The following is a 20,730-nucleotide window of genomic DNA, read 5'->3' as shown; positions in this document are numbered from 1 at the left end:
TGCCACACTCATCTTTAGAATATTTTTACATATCTGAAATTTCTGACGCCATGTGGTCACCTAGCATTGCCACACGAGCCTGCTGCGCAGGTTAGGATGAGGCGTCACCTATAGGCGGCACCACCTTAGGCGTTGTATCTGATGCTCTGGCTCATCAAACCATGATTTTTGTTAACTACCGGGGAAAAGGCAGCACATATACTTGTGGCCTTTGACGGGAAGCATTGAACTCTTCATTGAGCTAATTTAGCCCAACGCACTTACTGAAGATACGTCACTGGACCTTCGGCCGGAACTTAAGTGCTCCTTAAATTTTTTAGCTACACAGGTCTAAGCTGACAGCTTTGAGCGGGCTCTAGGGACTCGATTATTTAACGCGCATCCTTATGCCTGTTCGCGTCGTCGCGTCTTATGATCCTCCTTTGCTTTCCTTCCCCATCCCTCTGAGCAGAATAACATGTCAATCTCTCGGGTCAACCTCTCTGCGTTTGTTCAACTAAATTACTTGTGTTTGTTTCAGGAGTGTTTGAGGTTACTAACTGAGACGTTTTCGTGGCACAAAACTTAAAGGCGCGACGCGCAGGCCGCCCTTGCGATACAACGCACTCAGTGTGTCTCCACAAATAGGACGGCGCAAGCAGTACTCACGGCAGATCTCGTCCGTGGTGTCCCCGCAGTCATCGTACCCGTCGCAGTGCCAGGATTTGGGAATACAGCGCCCGTTATCGCATTCAAATTCATCATGGGTGCAGTTGCGTGGCGCTGTATTGGAAAAAGAAAGCATGCGCGCACCGTTTCTGTCAACTTCGCCGCTTGCACAGACGTGGTCACTCATTAGAAACAATTTAAGGAACCAGTGTTTTGATAATCTTCGCCAATGCTTCATATAGCTGAAATAACCGCGTCCCTGAATTCTCGAGCTTTCCGCAAGCAGTTAATATCTAGTGAGGAGCAGTGGGAGGCTGCCTTGCGCAGCTCCAGGCCCGATCTTCAGGAGGCCATCCTGGAGTGGGCTGAGAGGATAAAGGAGGCCTACTTCAAGTAGTTCCTCCCCCAACCCTCTATTCCATTGTCCCCTTCCCTTTAAAGAGGGATAAATAAAGTTTTTCATCATCATCATCGAGCTTCTCAACAAAAATAAATAATATCGGGGCTTTTCGTAGCGCTAACTTATTATGCCTGAATGTTTGTCATAGTAAAGCAATCATGTCACTTGATGACTTAAGAAGCAAAGAAAAACTGGCAAAGTTCCTGATAAGTAGTCTTTGCTAGGTGTACACAATAAGTACAATAAAACGCAATTGCGACAATTTCTATAAAATCTGGTGAAATAAGTCATGTGAAGCATTTAATACTTCAGGCAATCTCGTCAAGACATCTGCTCCGACGAGAACACATCCTTAAATAAACAGCTATGGTCCACAACTACAGACGGGTGCCGCGAACCTCAGCTAGCAGGACGTCACATAACTTTAGGCAATACGTGCCCCGTTAAAGAGACAGTATTTAACCGAGGTTGACTGAAGGGCTCATTGATCCCTTGTTTTCGCAGTAAAAAATTGGAAAGAACTATTAGAGAGAAGAACGGAGAAACGCTCGTGTACTTAGATTTAGGTTCAGGTTTTTGAAGTCCCAGGTGTGATAAATTATTCCAGAGTCCCCTCCCCCCCCCCATGGCATGCCTCATAATGAGATCGTGCATTTGATATGTAGAACTCAAGGATTTAATTATTAACTCACCGCAGTCGGCCTCATCGCTGCCATCGGTGCAGTCCTTGCTGCCGTCACACCATTGTGGCTTAGGTATGCAGCGGCCGTTTTGGCACATGGCCTCTTCCGGTTGACAGATGGGTGCTGCATAGGAAGCGACGTGTCACAAATAGTGCGTAACACAGCAGTCATTAGCTCGCCGAATCTCGCAACGAGTATATTCAGGCGCAAATAAATATTATATGCTTAGATTTATATGCGATTGCATGTAGTCAGCAGTGTTATATAAGACCAGACTAATCATGATGAAAAGTTTAAGCAAGGTCAATTTCAGTTGACATCTACGTAATATTTGCGCTATGGATCTACGTAGGTATTTCTCGTTATAGTGATAACCAGTGAACCAAGTTGGTGCCAAAGGCGTTAATTCAAAAGTGGCACATACTCAGTCCTGCCAGCGGTGCATGCCCAAGTTGACATCAATTAGTTTCGTTGGCGGGCGGCACAAACCCAGCGCGGCGCTGAATCTCCTCCGAACGGTCTTTTAAACACATGGGGTGCGACATGATAGCTTGACGCAGTACGCGCTTGAACTTCGGGGTGCTATGGCCAGCCGAGAAGTCCAGTCACAACGCAGAACCTTGCTATCGCAGCCACTGCTGCGTCCTTCGGGCGAAGCTGCAAGTTTTTAGGCGCAAGCGTAACTGTCCAGCTCTTTAAATGGGCGGTGTCTATCTGTAGCCGCGAAGCAAACGAACGAGGAAGGCACCTGGATGTCATGAAAATGCCACCTAAAGGAAGGTACTATGCCAAGGAGCACAATTCTAGTAATGCTCCTAGAGCGTTACTCTAGGTGGCAAAAATAAATGAAAGTGATGCCACCTAGAGGAAAGTGCAGGTAGCGTTGAACGAAGGCGGGAAGGACAAACGAGGCGAAGCGTCGCGGAGGAAGAAGGTAGGCAGAAGCGCGCTAGGTTGACCTCTTCTGGCAGTTTGTACAGGTATTTTTTGCGATACTGATGTACTGAGATAACATAATCCTAGCGCGCTGTACGCTGTGTGTGCGAGGGAAAGCGTGCGATGGTGAGCTGACGATGGCGGCTCAATCCCGCGTGCGCAAGGGAGCAAACGTCCCGTATTCCGTCGCGTACATCCCACCGGGGGAGTAGAGGAAAAGGGGGCATTGTACTATGGCCGCGTGCGGTCGCACGGGCGTCTTCTCGTAAACAATTAGCTTCGGGGGCACAGTCTAGGAGAGCCGACGGCTCGTAGCTGTGCGTGGGCCGTGTTCTCATTCAACAGTTCGAATTGAGACGTCACTTCGCTCACGGCTGCTGCCGCGATTCCTCACAGTGAGCGTTTTGACCGCGTGTTTGCGCGGTTATCCAGTGTGAAGTGTTCATGGTTGCCTGTGCGAGGTCATCATCATCATCATCAGCCTAGTTACGCCCACTTCAGGGCAAAGGCCTCTCCCGTACTTCTCCAACTACCCCGGTCATGTACTAATTGTGGCCATGTTGTCCCTGCAAACTTCTTAATCTCATCCGCCCACCTAATTTTCTGCCGTCCTCTGCTACGCTTCCCTTCCCTTGGAATCCAGTGCTTACCCTTAATGACCATCGGTTATCTTCCCTCCTCATTACATGTCCTACCCATGCCCCATTTCTTTTTCTTGATTTCAACTAAGATGTCATTAACTCGCGTTTTCTCCCTCACCCAATCTGCTGTTTTCTTATCCCTTAACGTTACACCCATCATTCTTCTTTCCATAGCTCGTTGCGTCGCCCTCAATTTAAGCATAACCCTTATAGTAAGCCTCCAGCTTTCTGGCCCGTAGGAGAATTCTGGTAAGACACAGCTGTTATACACTATTTTCTTGAAGGATAACGGCAATCTGCTGGTCATGATTTGAGAATGCCTGCCAAACGCACAACAGCCCATTCTTATTCTTCTGGTTATTTCAGTCTCATGATCCGGATCCGTGGTCACTACCTGCCCTAAGTAGATGTATTCCCTTACCACTTCCAGTGCCTCGCTACCTATCGTAAACTGCTGTTCTCTTCCGAGACTGTTAAACATTACTTTAGTTTTCTGCAGATTACTTTTCAGACCCACCCTTCTGCTTTGCCTCTCCAGGTCAGTGAGCATGCATTGCAATTGGTCTCCTGAGTTACTAAGCAAGGCAATATCATCAGCGAATCGCAAGTTGCTAAGGTATTCTCCATCAACTTTTATCCCCAATTCTTCCTACTCCAGGTCTCTGAATACCTCCTGTAAACATGCTGTGAATAGCATTGGAGAGATCGTATCTCCCTGTCTGACGCCTTTCTTTATCGGGATTTTGTTGCTTTCTTTGTGGAGGACTACGGTGGCTGTGGAGCCGCTATAGATATCTTCCAGTATTTTTACATATGGATCATCTACACCCTGATTCCGTAATGCCTCCATGACTGCTGAGGTTTCGACTGAATCAAACGCTTTCTCGTGATCAATGAAAGCTATATATAAGGGTTGGTTATATTCTGCACATTTCTCTATCACTTGATTGATAGTGTGAATATGGTCTATTGTTGAGTAGCTTTTATGGAATCCTGCCTGGTCCTTTGGTTGACAGAAGTCTAAGGTGTTCCTGATTCTATTTGCGATTACCTTAGTAAATGCTTTGTAGGCAACGGACAGTAAGCTGATCGGTCTATAATTTTTCAAGTCTTTGGCGTCCCCTTTCTTATGGATTAGGATTATGTTAGCGTTCTTCCAAGATTCCGGTACGCTCGAGGTTATGAGGCATTGCGTATACAGGGTGGCCAGTTTCTCTAGAAGAATGTGACCACCATCCTTCAACAAATCTGCTGTTACCTGATCCTCCCCAGCTGCCTTCCCCCTTTGCATAGCTCCTAAGGCTTTCTTTACTTCTTCTGGCGTTACCTGTGGGATTTCGAATTCCTCTAGGCTATTCTCTCTTCCACTATCGTCGTGGGTGCCACTGGTACTGTATAAATCTCTATAGAACTCCTCAGCCACTTCAACTATCTCATCTATATTAGTAACGATATTGCCGGCTTTGTCTCTTAACGCACACATCTGATTCTTGCCTATTCCTAGTTTCTTCTTCACTGTTTTTAGGCTTCCTCCGTTCCTGAGAGCCTGTTCAGTTCTATCCATATTATAGTTCCTGATGTCCGCAGTCTTACGCTTGTTGATTAGCTTAGAAAGTTCTGCCAGTTCAATTCTAACTGTAGGGTTAGAGGCTTTCATACATTGGCGTTTCTTGATCAGATCTTTCGTCTCCTGCGATAGCTTACTGGTTTCCTGTCTAACGGCGTTACCACCAACTTCTATTGCGCACTCCTTAATGATGCCCATGAGATTGTCGTTCATTGCTTCAACACTAACGTCCTCTTCCTGAGTTAAAGCCGAATACCTGTTCTGTAGCTTGATCCGGAATTCCTCTAGTTTCCCTCTTACCGCTAACTCATTGATTGGCTTCTTGTGTACCAGTTTCTTCCGTTAACTCCTCAAGTCTAGGCTAATTCGAGTTCTTACCATCCTATGGTCACTGCAGCGTACCTTGCCGAGCACGTCTACATCTTGTATGATGCCAGGGTTCGCGCAGAGTATGAAGTCAATTTCATTTCTAGTCTCACCATTCGGGCTCCTCCACGTCCACTTTCGGCTAACCCGCTTGCGGAAAAACGTATTCATTATCCGCATATTATTCTGTTCTGCAAACTCTACTAATAACGCTCCTCTGCTATTCCTAGAGCCTATGCCATATTCCCCCACTGACTTATCTCCAGCCTGCTTCTTGCCTACCCTGGCATTGAAGTCGCCCATCAGTATAGTGTATTTTGTTTTGACTTTACCCATCGCCGATTCTACGTCTTCATAAAAGCTTTCGACTTCCTCGTCATCATGACTGCATGTAGGGGCATAGACTTGTACCACCTTCAATTTGTACCTCTTATTAAGTTTCACAACAAGACCTGCCACCCTCTCGTTAATGCTATAGAATTCCTGTATGTTCCCAGCTATTTCCTTATTAATCAGGAATCCGACTCCTAGTTCTCGTCTCTCCGCTAAGCCCCGGTAGCAGTGTACGTGCCCGCTTTTTAGCACTGTATATGCTTCTTTTGTCCTCCTAACCTCACTGAGCCCTATTATATCCCATTTACTACCCTCTAATTCCTCCAATAACACTGCTAGACTCGCCTCACTAGATAACGTTCTAACGTTAAACGTTGCCAGGTTCAGATTCCAATTGCGGCCTGTCCGGAGCCAGATATTCTTAGCACCCTCTGCAGCGTCACAGATCTGACCGCCACCGTGGTCAGTTGCTTCGCGGCTGCTGGGGACTGAGGGCCGGGGTTTGATTGTTGTATTCATATAGGAGGTTGTGGCCAAGTACTGCACCAGGGTGGCCAATCCTGCTCTGGTGAGAGAGTGCGTTACCGGTTCTGGTCACCGGGTTCAGGCCGCACTCCAGGCCTGTTTGTGCAATTTTCTCAACACACGGTTTTTTTTTTTGTGTTTTCCGGTGGAGAATTGCGCGGCACCGGGATTTGAACCAAGGTCCTCTTGCACGGGAGGCGGATACTCTACCGTCCCCGCAGGAGTTAAATTAAAAAATTAAATAATGGGGTTTTACGTGACAAAACCACTTTCTGATTATGAGGCACGCCGTAGTGGAGGACTCCGAAAATTTCGACCACCTGGGGTTCTTTAACGTGCACCTAATTCTAAGTACACGGGTGTTTTCACATTTCGCCCCCATCGAAATGCTGCCGCCGTGGCCGGGATTCGATCCCGCGACCTCGTGCTCAGCAGTCTAACACCATAGCCACTGAGCAACCACGGCGGGTCCCGCAGGAGTTGTGCGCCTCATTTCACCTACAGTGGTGCCCTATTTGATCAGTCAAGGTGGACCAATCTGAGCTCGGTTATACCGCACGTGAAACCATGTAAATAATTTAGTTAGTAAGCAAATTTTTACAAGAGGGCGTTCAACTTCGGTGGTTGCTGCGTGTGACGCCGTCGCGCGAGCCCTTTCTTGAAAACCATAAGTCATGGGGACAGTGTAGGCGTTTAGGCGCACCGAGGGCTGATAGCGTCGTGTGCGCTATAGCACCTATACGATCAAGGCAGAAAGCTGTGCTAGTTGGTGTGTCATCATCAATCAAAAGACTAGCGCATATAACAGGGACCCAGACAGAGAAGATGACAGGACGAGCGCTCGTCCTGTAGTGTTCTCTGTCTGGGTCCCTGTTATATGCGCTAGTCTTCTGATTAATAATGAGTGCCTATACGCCTGCGCGTCATCAGCGTTTGTGAAACGTTACTGTATTTTTTTTTCTTTTGCAGCCGCATGCTCTGGTCGTCCCTTACATATCTGCAGACTTTCTAACCCTTAGGACGTCACGTGCGTTACCCATACCATGACAGCACCGAGGTGGCGAAACCGACAGCGAAAACGCTCCTCGAGTGTCCATAAAAATGCTATAGCAATAAAGCCTGCAAGTGAGAGGTTCCAGTTAGTCGAAATGTGCCTTTAATCCATTTTATACACAGCGTGCGTATGCAACGCTATGGGAGCTACGCAAGTCGTTTGGTGACCAAAATTTGTCGCTCTGTGCGTTCCGTCGTTGATACGCTGCGCGCCAAAGGCGCTTGATTGCGCGAGCATGCATGCGAGGCTGCTGCGACGGGCTGCACATAAAGATACCCTAGAATGTAAACAACAAAAAGCAAATTTAACTAATGCAATGTATTATCAACCGTGCAAATACAGTGTTGGTTCCTGCTCAAGGATAATACTCCCCTTAATACTGAATCTAAATGAACGACAGTTTCCCCTAATTGGTGGCTATTGTTCGTGCGAATGCAGGCAGTGCAGAAACTCTAGAGATCCTCAAGGGTATCTCCTACAGCGTAGCACGTGGTAAAGCGGACAGTATGAAACAAAGTATAGTCCTCGCTATATTATTGACGCGAAAGCGTCAAACGGCCCATTGAGCGAATGAGCCGACGTCTGTCGTCTGTACGAACGAATTGGCACCTAATTTCCCCATTTGGCTGCGACACCAGGTCACGGCCACGCCTCGACAGAGCACGGGCGAAAGGCAAGACCGCTGCCGCGCTAGCGCACCTGATGTTGCGTGAGGGGAAAGGGGATCGACGCGACGCCACGTCACTCTCTCTCGCGCTCTCAGAAGCTTGTATTACCCACGCAAGCTCTCGCCTGCGTTCTAAATGTGCCTCAGTAAGGCCAAATCAAAACGCGCCAAGCGTTTTAAAGCGCTCGATATCTCGAGAGGAGTTCATAACTCGAAGGACCGCTTAGCGCCGTTGAATTGCACATTAATATTTTCGCATTCGCAACTCATAAGAAGTGCTTAGGCGTCCTCGAATTTTTTTGTCACAAGCGAAAAATTGGTTTTGAGTGTACAGGTGAAGCTGATATGGTGTCACCTTATGTTTACCAGAAGGAAGGATTTGTGGTATATGGCAAAAGAAACGCTATAAAAGGCATGTTCAAGACTGCTGCGTATTCTTACTGTTGTAGTAGCGAGCGACGAGGCAGAGCCAAGGTGACGACCAACGTAACGGCTTGGTAGCACGGGAGTGCTGAGCCAGAAAGAGCACGCGGAGCACCCTGCTCGCAGCGCTTATATAGCGATGAGCGATGCGCTATGAGTATGACGTCACACGCGCTTCGCATGACACCGCACTTACTTTTATTGTTGTTTTTACCACTGTTCTAGTATAGCGGACATATCTGCGAAATTTAATTAGACCGCCAGATTCACAAAGCCGGTTATGTAAGATTACATTGTCTGTCAGAATACCAGCGTGTAAGGTTCGACTCGTGGGCTACAACAAGCGCTTAAGTTCGTCGCTTATTTTGAATTCGCGCAATATTGAGACAAAACTGGACAGGTTGGGAGGCAATTTTATTGCGGTAGCAATTAAACGGATTCTCGAACTGAATTCCAGCCGCCGTCGTGTCGTCCCGTTATCGACGGCGTATGTGCGCGGCCCTCGCGCGGAGGGTTAGGTTTCCGGAGACGCGCAGTGGCATTGCGATGCAATAGCGACGAAGCAATACGTACGCGCCATCACACTCAAATCAATCGGCTCTGCTAGAGCCAGGGCACCGTTCCGGCTTTCGCCGTTTGCGCGATGGCTGTGCGCCCGCACATTAGCGTTCCCGCCGAGAAGCCGCGTGCATTACCCACTGCCCTGTTAGCAACATCCGTTCGCATATACTACAGCGGATCAGAGCGGAACGGACACGAAAATGTCAAGCAAGAGCAATGCTTTGTTGGAGCGCTGACCAAACGCCTACACTCAGCCTCATCTCGTGGAGCGTCGAGGTGGTACGCCTGACGTGGGATGTGCTGAAGGTGTCGCCAGCGTTCTGAGACTTCAGTGTGAAGCTAAGCGTTGCTGTCTTTTCCGTGTTCCCCCTTCGGGCAAACGTTTCCTTTTTTCGTGTGTGTGTGGCCAAGTTTTGTCTTACGTTGGGCCTTTATTGTGGTTTAATATTGACCGAAAAAAGTATTTCCAGGGAACGCAACTCAGTTTTGTGTAATCGAGCAATAGAGCACGACTAAAACACATAAATGCAACGTTCAATCAATTTTTTTTCTTAGTTTTTATCCAACGCTCACGAAAAGCCGATCCTATTGCCAACGCAAGCAGACCGCCGATCCGACCGTTGGAAGCGATCTTAAACGGAGGAAAATAAAATGAAATCTTTACGTCATCCCAGTCATCTGTGAAGTGAAGATAGCTTGTTCATTGATGTTCAGTTTGCCAGTCAATTTGACGCAACAAGGCAAGGCTACCGGCAACGGCTTGAAGACTATGGCTCGCGTTTAAGGGGCTGACTCATTGATAAGCTCGAGAGGTGAAAACCGGTGGCGAAATATAAATTGCAGTGACCAGCGGGTCTGGCATTGCATGTCCAAAGGCAGCTGTCATAACATATAGGCATAAGGTAGTAGACGGCGGATACAAGTCTTAGTCCGCTCTTCTTGCGCTTAAGGCAAGCCTTCTGGAGAATGTACGCTGTACGCATATGTACAGCATATTTTAATCGCTGCTTTGAATGTCGTGCACCCGCTGACACATGCTTATGAAACTGCTCATGTCTTTACGTGAAAAAAGCTACACCTTTTGCTAACGGCTACTTATCTCAGCAAAGCCTCTGGCGGGAGCTGTAAAATTTTACTCCTATATGTCATATCTTCAACCCTAATACGCTTTTATTGAAGTAAAGGCAGCAATAATTTTTGTCGGCACAATACGCGTTGAGGAGCACACGGTATATTTTTTAACCATTAGGTGACGTTTTCTTAAACTGCGGGACTCTCACGTATCCCGGATGGACGAATTCAATATTGGCGACATTCCTCGCCTGTGTCATTCGTACGTACAAGTGACGGCATAAGGAAATGCACCAAACAATGAGCACACAAAGAATAATAAAGTGTCGCCTACGTCCATGTAGTGCATGGCGCTAGGCGCGGCGGTATGCATGTAGTGCGTCATCATCATCATCATCATCATCATCATCATCACCATCATCATCATCATCAGCAGCAGCAGCAGCAGCAGCAGCAGCAGCAGCAGCAGCAGCAGCAGCAGCAGCAGCCTTGCTACGCCCACTGCAGGGCAAAGGCCTCTCCAATACTTCTCCAATTACCCCGGTCATGTGCTAATTGTGGCCACGTTGTCCCATCAAACTTCTTAATAGGTGTATAATAGGTGTATATTTCCTGAAAATCAAGTTGTTGAAGTTAGCGCATTGTGGTGTCGTCTCCCTTCTGTCCTTGTTTGCTGGCGCTAAATGTGCTTTCCGTTAACCAACACGCCCAACAAACGGCAGTTCTTAATCTCATCCGCCCACCTACTTTTCTGCCGCCCCCTGCTATGCTTCCGTTCTCTTGGAATCCACTCTGCAGCCCTTAATAACCATCGGTTATCTTCCCTCCTCATTACATGGCCTGACAATGCCCCCCCCCCCCATTTCCTTTTCTTGATTTCAACTAACATGTCATTAACTTACGTTTGTTCCCTCACCAAATCTGCTCTTTTCTTATTCTTTAACGTTACACCCATCATACTTCTTTCCATAGCTCATTGCGTTGCCGTCCATTTAAGTAGACCCCTTTTCGTAAGCCTCCAGGTTTCTTCCACGTAGGTGAGTGCTGGTAAGACACAGCTGTTATACACTTTTCTTTTGAGGGATAATGGCAACCTGCTGTTCATGATCTTCCTTTATTTACGAATCAACTTCACTTGTAAGCAGAGCGTTGTACCGTACACGTTGCTGTTCAGGGTGTGTCCGTAGCTTTTTGTACTGATTTGTTCTTTCAAATAAAACAAAACTACATAGTCAGCCAGAAACGTCCTCTCACTGGGCCACTCGATAGTTTATCGCTCGCTCACTCACTCACTCACTCACTCACTCACTCACTCACTCACTCACTCACTCACTCACTCACTCACTCACTCACTCACTCACTCACTCACTCACTCACCCACTCACTCACTCACTCACTCACTCACTCACTCACTCACTCACCTCACTCACCTCCCTCACTTCACTCACTCACTCACTCATTCACTCCTTCCTTTGAGCTCGAGCTTGCAGGCAGAAAACATTTTCTGCTTAAAGTCTCAAACTGAGACGCTCATCTGCAGTACAAGTAATAAGCTTCGACAAATTCGAGTAATAAAGAACACCGACACAGAAATAAAGGTTTAGACAAATCCTGGCGACGAGCTGTTAGCCGTACGCCTGGCGATGTTGAATGAAATCTAACGTTTGAAGAAAACCTGTCTTGTAGAGGATTATCATAACACAATTGAGTAATAAGGGACACTGTCTACAGAAACAAGTATTTATTCAACTATGCCATGATCAACCCCGGCAAGATGAGTTTTCGTCAAACCCTAGGTTATGGATAGAAACTTCAGGAAAATGGGGCAGAAAACTAAGAGAAATAGCAAGGCGCACTGCCATTTGTTAAAGAAAATTGAATATTTTCAAACAGGCTGTTTGGGGAAGTATTACGTCTCGGAAGGATGCAAATAGACGATGCAGGACGTGGGTGGTCACAGGAAGCGAGGCAAGTACGAAGGATTTTTTCCGCGGGGCAACCCAATTTACCTTTTCTATGTAAATGAGGGAGCGGGTACCTGTACTAGCAGATGTGAATGACGCCCACCATTCGCCATAAAGACGCGTAAACCCGCAAAAGAGAGATAAAATAAGGTGTACCTGACAGGTACGCCTGTGAGATACAACTGTCCTTTACTTGGGAAAAAGGAAGCACATCAAAGGAACTCACGCAGGAAAGAAGCTGAGGAAGAGCACTGCCAAGAACAAGCAAGCAAGCTGAAATGTAAAATAAATATTTCTAGTAGCGTTCTTTGAATTAGCTCTGAACGAATCATAGATAAATTAATATTTGCGTAAGAGCCACACTTCTTTTGGATCTCTCATTTACTGTTCTACCAAGTTCAGTGCCAAAGTGGACTCGTATTGTTACTTGGGAAGTTGCGTAACGACGCGTGGCCGCCAGTCCCGTACAACCGCGTATAACGCAGGACACTGCTGTTTTAGTGGTACTGCGCCCACCGCGGAAGGTTAAAAAAACACCCGCATGAGCACAGCAGAGAAGTAGCTCCGTCAGGCGGCTCGACCGATAACTGCAGATGCTTCATTCACAACACGGAATTGTTCTTCAATTCCGGCGGCGTTTTCTCTACTTCCTTTTGCAATAGCAGACACGTTGATCCATAGATATCTTCACAAATAACAGTTGAATTTGTTATTTTTCACTTTTCCTTCCTGTTTGGCTGTTGTCTTGGCTCTCTCCCTTTGTAGATCGCTTAATTTCTCAACTCCTCGCGCCTCTTCTTTCCAGTTGCCAATTTTGCACGAGAAGCGCTGTACAATTAGGAAAAAACCAGGTGAGATAACGGGTGATAGTAACATTACTTATGGGTTTAAGGGCTATTGCAGGGTTTGATGATGGACGCTGTTTCGCATTATTTTATTTTCCACCTTATCTAATCTATATCGCGGTTATATGGTTCCGAGCATCTGCCAGCATCACGCCGAGTCGTCACTCGAGGAAATAGTCAAGTAAAAAGAAAAGTTAAACGCAACTGGCGGTTTATCCGACCCCAACTCGTTCCACGAGCATACATACCAGCTGACTGCGAACTGAATCCCTTTCCTGGTCCCTGGATCAGCCTAAACAATGAAGGTTGAACTAACGAAGCAAAAGCGATCCGCGTGACCGTCGATTACATGGCGACAACTAAACGCATCTCGAGTTAATCGCGTTGGCACCGAATTTATTAGGAAATTGGCCTTCACACCGCAGGAGGTGCTGATAACTACCGCCATCCAAAAGTATAAAAGGGAGCAAAATATTGACCGCCGAATAGCTGTCAAGTCTCAAGATCGATTTGGCGGCACTTTAAGAATGTCTGTGAGAAGTGGTGGCGTGGGGGCGGGTAGGCGGGTAAGCTGCTTAATTTCGGAGGGGGGGGGCGGACCCCCCGGCCCCCCTCCGCCCTGGGTACGTGCTTGCAGTAAGCCTTGGAAGAGTGAGAAAGTGTAAATGTATTGCAAGGTCGCAAATGGCTTTTGGGACTGGGAATAGCATGCCTTCATGGCACGCTTAATTATGTCTTCAAATAAGTGGCTGAAATCTCTGCAGATTTCTGCTATGCTAGCGCATAACTGGAGGAGACTGCCTTATACTATACCACCAGACAGGCTGTACTGACAGGCAGGAGGTTGCGTAACGGAATGTAACCCAAGTCATCGCGTGATTTATTCAAGCTAGTTTTTTGAACTTGTGCTACTCTCGGCCGAAGCAAAGGTCGAAGGAACTAAAAGAAAAAGAAACCTACAGCAGAAACACCGCAGAAGCAGTGCAGAGAGCAGGCAAATTGAGTTCGAGCCGTTCTTTCATCTACCCGCCTCGCAGCTGCTCCAACATGGGTTTGAGCGCGTTGCCACCCTCTACAGTGTCTCCCCTGACGTTGCCGACTTTAGCGAGCGCATGTAACAAGGTTCCCTTTTCCAAGAGCACCCGCGTCATAGCAAAAAAGAAAGAAATATGTACGAAACGCGGACAGGCGACCCTGAACGCAGCTTATACGGCTAACTGCGTGCAGCGCACTTGTTCTTTCGCGCGTACGGAAACTGCAGAATGTGCTTAAATTGCAAGTCCTCTTTGATCTGATTCCGAAACGTCTTATTTTTCTTGGCATAGTGCGCAGTGCTAATCACATTTGTGAAACGCGCATAATTTACGAGCGGCAGAGTGCCTTTCGACGGGGCTGACTTAACTCGTCGCAGAAACGGCCCTGAATAGTGAAGAGCCTTTGACCGGAGAGAGGATCATGTGATCACTGCAATTGCTTTCCTTATTGTCTGCTCGTTTCTTTTCTCTTTCTTTTTCTTTTTTTTCATTTTCGAGCTCATTGTTCTTTTATGCCTTCTATCGCTCCCGTATCTTTCGTCTAAATTGCGCAGCCTGTCATGTCCTAGTGCCGTACCACGAGCTTTTTGAATGCTTATTCGTTCCGACGCCAGCCCTCTGGACCTCCGTTGAACAGAAAACTTTCTACGCCGTATTGTTCTGTCAACGTCACTTACGAATGCGAATTCACGAGGTAATCAAATATAGTTCTCAAATGACAAGAAGTAAAGTGGTAGGCCATCGTGTAGGAGTATAATTTTTCTTTTTTCCCGAAATGTGGTACAAAAGAAAGGAGCCTGCAGACGCCCCCACTCGTTTCTTGGGGCATTGAAAGCGTGGCGGTAGTGTGCATAAGCAAGACAGCATCTCTGAACATACGTTTTTTGACTTCTTTCGGGTTCACACTCCGTGAATGAGAAAAGAAGCGCCAGAACCTACTGCAGCGCATGAAACGAACGAAGGTAGGTTCATCCAAGGCCAGCGTGGTATCGTACGTGTCAGAGCTGAGGTTAGTTGGGCGGCATTGATCGCTCAAGCTCGCAACCTCATCCTAGCAGAACTGCTCCGGCATCTGCCCGAAGCGGCAGGAGTGAATATATTGGTATAGAATGAGCCCGCAAGATGGAGTGCGCGACTGCAGAGGCTAAACTTTGCGTGTGCAGGCCATCCATTACTTGGATAAAGCCAGCATATAGGTGCCACGGGAGCACTTGAACAGCGAAGTTCCTGAGCCATGAAAGCGCTCTATATAGCAAGCGGGTGTCCACCATTGAGGCTGCAAGGAAGATATTCAATGTGCATGTGACGCGGTAGGCAAGCGAGCCAAAGTACGTAGAGCACATACGAGAGGGAAAGTTGGTTCATATCAGGCTAGAGAGAGTAGCGGGCTGTAGCAGGAACTTCAATCAACATCTTGGTAAGTGACACAATTATTTTTATTTTTCACAAAAGTGACGAGTCTGCGTTAAGTTTAGCCGACAGATGTGTGAGTCGATGGTTTCTAGCACATTTGCAGCACTTTTCTTCGTACATTTGTATTTCATGCGAGCTCAAATTGAAAAAGAAATAGGGTGAAGGCTTCCGCGACCTTGCACAATTACGGCCCATTATTCAGAGGAGCTGTTTCTTTCGACCAGCAGCACTAGACATTTTAGTTGCCTGTGACTAAACCACACACTCTAAAATGTTGCTCACATATGACTGACTCGTTTGAAACGCTGTACGCATATAACTTTCGAACACTTGCTTGAGAAATTTTTCGGAAACACCGTACTCCGTCTATACACTTAATTTTCAATAAATTTATGCCATTATACTTCCCCATTATTGCGAAATATTACATCAGTGGCTGAAATACAGTGATACCTTGATTTGGGTGAGTTGGCTCGTTTGGGCGATTTGACAGTGTTCCTAAAACAGTGCTATTAAACGCTTTATACGTCCACCATAACATTTTCCATTTTACATTGCTGCCGGTGTGAGATAGTGTCCCGGTATACAAGATACCCCTTTAAGCAATGGCTCATACCCCCGTAAGCAAAAAAAAAAAAAAATGGTGTTGTTGGGCTGCTGAGCATGGAGGTCGCGGGATCGAATCCCGACCACGGTGGCCGCATTTCGATGGGGGCGAAATGCGAAAATGCCCATGTACTTGGATTTAGGTGCACGTTAAAGAACCCCTGGTGGTCGAAATTTCCGGAGTCCTTCACTTCGGCGTGCCTCATAATCAGAAAGTGGTTAGGGCATGTTAAACCCCATAATTTAAATAATTAATTTAGAAACGCGGCCTCTTGCGTGGGTCGATCCCGGAGGTAGTGCACAGCAGCGCCAAAAACTTACCTTAATGGGGGGGTGAGAGGTATTCTATAAGAATCCACCTAGTGGACTGTCCATTCCGGCTGCTGCTAATTGGATGCAGCTGTACGAGCGAGGAGGATATGAGTGGTCCGAGCCAATCAGGAGTGGCCGAAATGGACAGTCCACTAAGTGGACTCCTACAGAATACCTCCCCAGGTTTCTGTTATTGTTTCGCGCTTTTAATATTTAAATCCGAGAAGATTTCACCTAGAAGGTATGCGCTGCCGGTATTTTGTTTCATGAAATTTGTTTGTGGGCTGTCCTTCTCAAACTATGGAGGAATAATTTTGTGAAAAATGTAAGATAAGGTATGAGGAACTTTGGTTGTAGAATGGTGTGGCAATATAACCCGCATTTCTAGATAGATATATAGAGAGAAAGGGAAAGGAAAGACAGGGAGGTTAACCAGAGACTATCTCTGGTTGGCTACCCTGTACTGGGGGAGGGGAAAGGGGATGCAATAGGTGAGAAAGAAAGAAGGATAAAAAAAAGGAAAAAAGAACCTAAGCACACACACGCACGTACACACGAACTATTTCTGTGGGCACTGTCACGCAACCCGCAAAGGCATTCCTAGTCTTACCCAGTGTCACCGTACAGTCCTGCGCCACACAGTGTACTGTCACAATTTGTCAGAAAGTCCCGTGTCTTTCAAGTATCGCAGCAGCGCCTTCATAGCGGATCGCGCTGATGTTCGCGTAGGCCAGGTTCCAAGGATCTTGCTTTCTGTCATTGGGCGCTTGTCCAGTTTGTCTAAGGTGGCTGAGAGGACAGTTCTTTGTGGGTTAAAACGAGAGCACTGACAAAGAAGATGCTCGATCGTTTCGTTGCACCCGCAGAAGTCACACAGTGGGCTGTTGGCCATTCCGATAAGGAAAGAGTAGGCATTTGAAAATGCTACCCCAAGCCATAGACGGATAAAAGGGTGCAGTCACGTCGTGGAAGCTCGGGCGGAATATGGAGCTGTAAATTAGGGTCCAGAGTATGGAGGCGTGCACTTGTGAAATCGGATGAATTCCACTGGGCTAATGTCAGGTCAAACTTTATAATGTTCTAATGTGGTAGGTTGTGGCAGGCTACGTAGAAAATTAGGTAGCAAGTGCTTTAGCACTCCTTCCCTTGATCTCTCTGATACTAAATTTGATTTTCTGGATGTGGCTGTCGGAGCCTCTGATTGCAAAAAAGAAGAAAAAAAGGAAAATTACTGTTTGCGTTTTGTTGCGCTTGGTTGGCTGCATTGTGCTTGCGTTGTTGGCACGCTATCACCTGTGACAGGTTTTCCTCTTCATTTCCCATTTCTTCGCACTGGTATATATTAGGTGTGCTATCCTTGCCAATAAAACTAGTTGTTAGTCAGCGCTTATGTGCACGTGTCTCTCTTCTTGTGGTCGTCTGTTTGCGCTGTTACCCATATGTTTCAAGATGGACCAACTCAACCAAAAAGAAGTATTGACAGATTTTCTGTGACATGGGGCGCCCCAACGCTATATATCCCTTCAATAGTAAAGAATCATGTTTACAGCTCTGTAGCTCTACAATAAATATAAATGTTTTGGAAACTGAACCTATTGAAACAATGTGCGGGAAACTGATGTATTCTGCGGCGCTCTTAAATACGCCACTAGTTTGTAAATAGGTGTTTAACAAAATTCTTGTAAGCATGCGCACGGCCACAATTTCACATAAACCGTTAACCAACGTATCACGCTTAGATAGAATAAACTTTATTTTCCAACGGATAAGGTGATCTATCCAACCCCCGACACGCAGGTTAGGGGGCGAGTGCAAGCCGCCTCAGATGCAGGCTGGGAGGTCTTGGGTCCCAGCAGCCTCCTCAGCCAGTTGGACGAGCCGGAGCTGAAGCTCAGAGTCCGAGCTGCGCAGCAGGGTCTCCCAGGTGTCTCTACTACCTACTTTATGCGTTCTCCCAGAAGAGTACGGACCTTCTCATATTATGTGGTCGAGGGTCCCTCTCGCCCCACAAAGATTACACTTATCTCTCCTGGCCTCGCGGAACATGTGGTTCGCCATAACCGGGTGCGGATACGTATAAGTTTGCAGTCGTCTCCCCGCGACTGCTTGCCTGTTGTTTAATTTTGGGTCTGGCGGAGATACCAGTCTACGAGCCAATCTATAATGCTGCGTGATCTCCCCATATTTTAGCATGCGCTCTCCGCTCCCTCGGTCATCGAGGAGCTCCGTAGCGGCTCGGCGGTAGAGAGCTCGAGCCAGCTCGTGGGCCGCCTCGTTGCCGGGGGCGGCTTCGGGCGCCGGAGTTCAAATTATTTGAATTCTTCTATTTAAATTTCTCCGGCCTAGGATTCTGGCCGCTAAGGGCGAGATCCTTCCCTTGCTAAAATTTTGTATGGCAGTTTTGCTGTCACTCGTCACAAATTTTGCGTCCGTTCCAGCGCAAGCTAATGCGATCGCAATTTCCTCGGCAACTGCTATGCTGCGCCCGCGCAGAGTGACAGCGGTCACGGGAATACCCCGGCCGCTGACGGCCGTTGCCACCGTAAAACTGCCGCTACCTCCCGCCGCGTCTACATAGGCCACCTCAAGTTCCGAAATTTTACCGAATCTGACTTTAATACTTCGGCTCGTTTATGCCTCCTGTCTTTGCTATGTTCCGGGCGTATCTTTTTTGGCAGGGGGGGGGGGGGATAATCAGTTTTTTTTCCCTTCCCTATCTACTTCCACCTTTTGGGTGGGGCCTCTGTCCGGATTTATTCCAATTTTGGATAATATGGCTCTTCCTGTCCTCGCGGTGTTAAGTCTCAATTCGAGAGGTTCGCACCGCTTCCGCCAGTTCTGCCCATGTGCTGCGCACTCCTAGAGCCATCAGTCTCTATGTGGATGTGCACATGGGCAGTACCAGCGCTCCTTTTACGCATTTTCTCATTAGAGAATCAATCTTTTCTCTTTCCACCACTTTCAAATCGAGATATAGCGTTGCGTAGCTCACCCGGTTGAATATGTACGCCTGTATTAGTTTAATCAGATTTTTCTCCTTTAACCCTCGGCCTTTGCTGGCCACCCGCCTAATTAGGCTCAGGGTCTGTATTGCGTTATTCTGCAGCCTCTTGACGGTATCGCCATTGTGGCCGTGTGACTGGAGAATCAGGCCCAAGATTCAAATTTGCTCGAATATTGGTACCTCCTTACCCGCCACTTTAATTTTGATCTCCGACGGTGCCTTCCACCTTAAGTGCTTCGGATTGTATATAAACATTTCTGATTTCTGCGGCAAGCCTGCCAGGCCTCTCTCGGTCGCGTAATCGACTATGATGTCGGTGGCGGCCTGGAGCAGGCTTTCGACGGCTGAATCACTTCCCCGGTTGACCCAGAGAGTGATAACATCCGCATATATAACATCCGCATATGTACTTGGGAGGGGCCCCAGACCCCTCCCAAGTCTTCCGGCAAGGGGGACAGAGCCCCCCCCCCTTCCCCCCCGGTGATGCCGAAGACCACCTCCCCTCTCACACCTAAAGCATCATTACCAGAGTTTTGTTCCCCAAATCATTTGAGGTTTCTTGTGAGTTACCTCAACCCTTTCACCTAAAACTTTAGTGTGGCTAATAGCTTACTGCCTCATCAGACAGTTTAGTACTGCGCCATGACGATACGTAAGCAGCACGTAATGGCTTCGCGGAACGTTGGAGCACGTGTCACGTCAGGGCTTTTAGTGCTGCCTACGTAGTACGTAAGCGGGCGAGCGCTGTTAGACACCGGGCACGTTGGAGCGCGTGGGCCACGGCCGCCATTGGGTCGAACCATCGGTCGAACGCTCTCGATCTCGCCAACGTGATGTAACGTGCGCGCACGTTCACGCTACGTCGAACTGTACTTAGGCCTTTAAAAGATTCCACGTTTAATGCGGATGCAGTACACGAATCGTATCGGGAAAAGTAAAACAATAAATAACGCATACTGGCTTTCTGACGCTGGCACGGTCATTTGCGACGAATTGCGCCAACAGGAGGCCGAGCCTTTCGCGCAAACAGCGCACACTGAACACTTTCTCAAAGACAAAATTTCCTATATTTTGCTATGCATTCCCACCGTGCAGGAACTGGGAATGGTTTCTGCGCGCTCACTTCACGCAGCGAAGCCAAATCGCAGGCCATCGAAAAGCACAGCCTTCCGCTGGTCACCTTTGACGCCGCCATTTTGCGGAACTCGTTTGTCTCGCGCCCTCACGAACAAACTAGAAGCACGAGAGCAGCATGCAAAGCTGTCCACGCACGCATGTAATAATCGGATCCGTGCGTATGCAGTGGCCGCGCACGCATCACGTACCGTTCGTGTTGCCTTCCGCACATGCGCACTTTGCAGAACGTAGCGGTCTTACGTGCGCAACGCCGTTGCGTACGCAGTACTAAACCTGTCTATTGTTGGCGCGGACGTGTACAGCACATAATTTATGCTTTCGCTTTATCTCTGAGAATCCTGACAATAGGAGGACAAACGCAAAGCGGTAGCTGCCTCATCCGTATTTTGTCAACTCAACATTGTTTTATATTTCCACTGTAAACACCATGTACATACATAACACGATTAGGTATGTACACCACAAGACAGATTTTGCTATATTTTTGAAAAAGATGGGGGTAGCCAATTCAATATTATTTCAAAAGGTATGGACAGCCTG

At 47.5% G+C, this 20,730-nt stretch overlaps 1 protein-coding gene across 2 annotated transcripts in view; it reads right to left on the bottom strand.

Annotated features, from left to right (window-relative positions):
• Positions 1-20,730, bottom strand: part of LOC142579685 (low-density lipoprotein receptor-related protein 4-like) — a 222,404-nt gene that overhangs the window by 86,504 nt on the left and 115,170 nt on the right. For both annotated transcript variants that reach the window (XM_075690146.1, XM_075690147.1), the window contains exons 3-4: positions 1,741-1,854; positions 649-762 (exon numbers count right to left, since the gene is read on the bottom strand). In XM_075690146.1, the coding sequence (XP_075546261.1) occupies positions 649-762; positions 1,741-1,854 (228 nt within the window). The remainder of the gene's footprint in view (positions 1-648; positions 763-1,740; positions 1,855-20,730) is intronic.

This window comes from Dermacentor variabilis, chromosome 4 (assembly GCF_050947875.1).
Source record: "Dermacentor variabilis isolate Ectoservices chromosome 4, ASM5094787v1, whole genome shotgun sequence".
Classification (NCBI taxonomy): domain Eukaryota; kingdom Metazoa; phylum Arthropoda; class Arachnida; order Ixodida; family Ixodidae; genus Dermacentor; species Dermacentor variabilis.
Note: the sequence above shows the minus strand (reverse complement) of the source record. Positions and strands in the feature narration are given on the sequence as shown.